Source organism: Notolepis coatsorum, assembly GCF_963971535.1.
Source record: "Notolepis coatsorum genome assembly, chromosome: 9".
Lineage (NCBI taxonomy): Eukaryota > Metazoa > Chordata > Actinopteri > Aulopiformes > Paralepididae > Notolepis > Notolepis coatsorum.
In genome coordinates, this window is record NC_140173.1 from 49335953 (window position 1) to 49340688 (window position 4736).

Sequence of the window (4736 nt, forward strand, 5' to 3'; positions counted from 1 at the left end):
ACATGGCTCCCATTTCACTACTGTTCCACTGGGCGACATTCTGTCTGTTGACAGACACGACCGCCATGCAGCCATGAGAGACACTGCGTCCTGACAGGGCGGCTAATACTCCAGCGGTGACTGTTTTCTTGTACGCCAACATCCCAACATCAAGGGAGTATACCAGGAAGCAGCACAGCTCATGCTCAATCAACGAGGTGATAGAGGCCCGATAGAGGTGTTTGTGTTGTTCTCTGTCTTCCAGCATGGCTGCCTGTAACACCGTTGTTTTGTACACTGCAATGGAAGAGACAACGGTTGCTATGTGCAAAACAACAGTTGCTATGTGTTGATATATGAGAGATATATCAAAATAATAATTTTTATTTTATTTTAAAGTCTTATTACTGGATCTTGTAAACAAGTCACAGTAGAACAGTATGCTTTGCCACTGTTTTACTATATATACCACTGCACAGAAACTAGGCATTTTCTTTTGAGGCAGCCATTCTGGAAGAAAGACAACTACACAAACATTCTGTGCAAGGCCTCTATTATCAGGATTCTCTGCCTACACAGTACATTTCGCAGAGTAAATTTTACTCAAACTGAGTACATTTTACTCAAACTGAGTAAAATGTACTCAGTTTGAGTAAAATGTACTCTACAAAATGTACTGTGTAGAATGTTTTATTCTATATTGTACTACATATAGCACCAAAATATGTCAAATGATATATATATATATATGCAATGATAATAATGTTCCTCTTTGATAATGAAAAGTAACTTTGTTTTAAGAGTGAGCTATTCCAAAGGCCTTCAGTTATTATTGGAGGACATCGTGCAGGGGAGGCTAATGACCAGTTCCTGAGACAGGTGTGTGTGTGTTCTGGTGGAGAGGCTCTTGCATAGTGCATCTCCACATCCAGGCAGTATTTTAAAAAGGATTACACATACTCCAGAATGAGGTAATTAAAAAAAATATATAAACATATCACAATTTGTCATAAAAAATATATATATAAATTAAGTTTTAATTATTAATATATTTTCTTCTTCACAATTATCTGGCTAAAAGAAAAATCTACCTCCCATGAGATGCTGTTTCAGTTTTTACAGTTAAAATGTCTACTCTGCGATGACTTTATAGTACTGTACTGGCTGGTTTGACAATGAATATAAAATATGTAATGGATCCATTTTATGCAATGATATGATTAAGCCGGCTTTCCAGAGCATGGATAAGAAGTAGGATGAAAAGCGACCAAAATAATTCCTTCTTTGATAAGAAAATTTAAATTAATCTATATGAAATTTTAACTATGTCACACAACACCGTCTTTGTTTCAAGTTATTTTAATAGTTATACAAAAACATTCTCTCGCCCATCAAATATAGAATACACTGTACACGGATGACTGATAAGTATACATATCAGTCAAGTTTATCATTTTAAGTGGTTGCAAAAATAATTATTTACACATATAACGACAATTATACAATATTACTGATTGCAAATGAGTTCTAACACCATTTTATGTTGTGGAATGTCTGTGTTCTTTTCTTTGCCTATAATGTGATCCTGCAGGATGGCGATACCCTGGTCAGCTTGTGGGTAAAGTGATAGGGCAATGTGCATGCCAGGGGGAAATTAAAAGAGACAGAGGGCAAAATAAAATATACAATAGAATTTACCTGGGCACAGGAGGTTGCATGCAATCATATACGAACGTGTTGAGGCTTTCGCTTGTTGCCAAGTTGACCAGTGTATCACCACCCTTATAGGCTTTTAAACCTCTTTTACCTGTGTGCAATATCTTAGTGTTATATAATTAATTGTTATTATTACTATAGTAATAAAACTCTATTTCATAAAGAGTTCTAGATGTTTTTTTATTTATATATTCTTATATTTCTCACGTGGGTAAGTCAAAAACCAGTTTAAACCTGCATCAACCTCACAGTGACAGTGTGGCAATTGTTACAACATGTATTCAGAGGGTTCATTAGCCTGCAGATCACAGCTCATAGTCTGGGTCAATAGTTGTAAAGGGTTTAATTCCTAAATGATACCTGTGGCAGAGCAACTTGGAAAAAAAATAATTAAGGCATATACGTGATGTCATTTATCGGGTTATCATTTTATGAAAATGCATAAGTTATTATAACGATTTTTTTTCATTAAACAAATTTAAATCTAATCAAAGCATGTAATTTATCCTTTATTGGCGTTGGGCATTATGAGCTAACTCCACTTGTAATGCATAAACATGTTAAATGTTTATGTATGTTAAACAGAGAGCTTATATTAGTACTGTTATCCTAAAATGGCTCCCAAGAGGTTTTGTGGCCATATCGCTGGGAAAATTTTTTATTAGACATGTGACTCTTTGGAAACTCCCTGATAACCATACTGCATAGCACCAAAAAACAACCAAAACTATAAAAACATTCGATAACATTCCCTTATGATAATGACATAAGAACCATTTTTTGCAGTATTCCAAAGTATAGGCCTTGAGCATTGGATGACCACCCTATATGCATTATTAGACTAACGTGGATTTGAAAAACGTGTTGGTTTTGAAGAAGACATTTTTAAAGGCCTGTGGGATAATAAACCATCATAGTTTTAAGCCCATGCCACATTCATCGGGTCACGGATTCAATTGCTCTCAGCTGCAATGATCTAATTGGTCTATTTCTTAAAACTCCAGGCTTAAAGTTGATGTTCATGCGCCAAGTGAACCCAATTACCTTAATTGCAATAAAACCACCGCTAATTACCTATAGGGTTCATACATTTTTGTCCATCGAATTAATAACTATATTTTTGTTTAGCCGTATATGTTTCGTAGACGGAAACGAATGCAAATAAAAGGCTATTGTCTGATTTCCGTAGCCTATTGGCCTATTGGTATCAAAAAAAAAAAAAAAAAAAAAAAGTTCGACGTTGGGGTTATGACAAGTAGTACATCCCATAGGGTCCACTGAATAGTCCTGGTACCGGCAGTGCGGGCCGCGGGCCGCTGAGGGCCCCGTAGAGGGACGGCGGGCCCATGTGTGCGCCCAGGGGGAAGGGGAAGGCAAAGGCCGGGAGCAGGGGCTTGGCCGCCAGCTTGTATTTCTCCAGCTCGGCCTCCTGAAGTCTCTTGGCCTTGGCCCTGCGGTTCTGGAACCAGATCTTGACCTGCGTTTCTGTGAGGCTGAGGGAGTTGGAGAACTCCGCTCTCTCCGCGATGGAAAGGTATTGTTTCTGTCGGAACTTCCTCTCCAACGAGAGCAGCTGCGAGGTCGTGAAGGGAGTTCTGGGTTTTCTGTTATTCTTGTGTTTCCGCAGGGGGCATGGCGGCGGGCTCGGGACTCCTGCAAATTGATTTGGCAAGTTAGAGTCTCTACTGTTTAGACCCGTTGAATGAATGAACAACGAGCAGCACCATACATAGTGACTGTGCTCAATACAACATGCGGTGTATTATGTGCCTATACAGGTCATTTAGCTATTTTCAATTTTGAAATCTGGGCAAATTGTTTATCCTTCTTTATTACAGGGCCATATTTTGTGTCCATCGCCAATATATATACAGGATGAAGAGAAAAAAAATTAGCAAGTGCAAATCTCTAAACGGATGTGAATAATGAACACAATGTGGATATTAAAGTAGCCTTATGTGGCTTTATATAAAACACTATAAATAATGAATCTATACTTCCTAAATGACAAGTTGCTCGCTGTAAACGTTCAATCAAGGTGTCAACCGTATTAAAATGGAGAAGGAATTTCCAAAAGAGAAAGAAAGAAAGAAAGAAAGAAAGAAAGAAAGAAAGAAAGAAAGAAAGAAAGAAAGAAAGAAAGAAAGAAAGAGAAAGAAAGAAAGAAAGAAAGAAAGAAAGAAAGAAAGAAAGAAAGAAAGAAAGAAAGAAAGAAAGAAAGAACGACAGAAGGAGAACTCACTTGGCGGGGACGCGTACGGACTCTGGAACCAGGGGTTCGGGTCCTTGTCACCGGAACCGTCGGACTGTTCGCCACCAAGCGCGATGCGCCGCTTCTCCGCGTAAAGTTCCCGCGGCTCCTCCGAACAGACGCAGCCGGGCTCCGGGGAGCAGCAGCGCGTCCTGCAGCTCGGGGCCCTGCAGTCGGAGATCAGAGACTCCACGCTGAAAGGCAGGTTCAGAGGTTTGCTTTTTATACATCTCTTGACAGGCGCCGGTAGATCGGTCCCCGTGGTGTCCGCGCGGTCCTCCGGTCGCGTATCCACTGCAGGACCGGTGCAGGACGGGGATCCCTGTTCGGGATTCATTTCGCACGAATGCGGTGCCATACAACTTCTCCTCCGTCGGGTTGGTCTCTCTCTTGCTTTTTTTTGTTAGTTTTGTTTTAGTTTAGAAGAGTTTAGTCTGTTCTGCAGACGGTCGGCCTGCCCTCCTCCTCTCCTGGCGGTGTTCTCTCCAGATTCGGTAATAAATAATACGCACCGCGGACGCGCCGGCCTCTCCCTCCCTCTCGGTGGAGCTCCACAAGTTTCTCTCTCTCTCTCATCTCGCCGCCCGCCTATCAGGCCGTCTGTTTGCACCACGTGACACGCCCAGGCGCCTTCGTGATAGGCCCGCGCTGTCATCATCACTGAAGTGGTCCAGTTATCCCCGTGCTTGACTAATAACCTCCGAGAGGGATGGACGGCATGGACACAGAGCCCTGTCAGCAGCAGCACTCATCTGTTTACTGACAACTCTGATGTTATTGTTGTCGTCGT

General features: G+C 41.0%; 1 protein-coding gene across 1 annotated transcript; it reads right to left on the reverse strand.

The window, feature by feature from the left end:
• Nucleotides 1-1346: 1346 nt before the first annotated feature.
• LOC311233956 (homeobox protein MSH-C-like) lies at nt 1347-4473 on the reverse strand. Its single transcript, XM_084321017.1, has 2 exons — nt 3938-4473; nt 1347-3348 (listed from the first exon to the last, which is right to left on the reverse strand). The coding sequence occupies exons 1-2, from the start codon at nt 4302-4304 to the stop codon at nt 2942-2944; spliced, it is 774 nt and encodes a 257-aa protein (XP_084177143.1). The 5' UTR covers nt 4305-4473; the 3' UTR covers nt 1347-2941.
• Between the last annotated feature and the right edge of the window lie 263 nt (nt 4474-4736).

Coding starts and splice junctions, on each gene's coding strand:
- LOC311233956 (XM_084321017.1), bottom strand. CDS start 4,304: ATGGCACCGCATTCGTGCGAAATGAATCCCGAACAGGGATCCCCGTCC. Junction 3,349..3,937: donor TCCGTACGCGTCCCCGCCAA/GTGAGTTCTCCT, acceptor ATCAATTTGCAG/GAGTCCCGAGCCCGCCGCCA.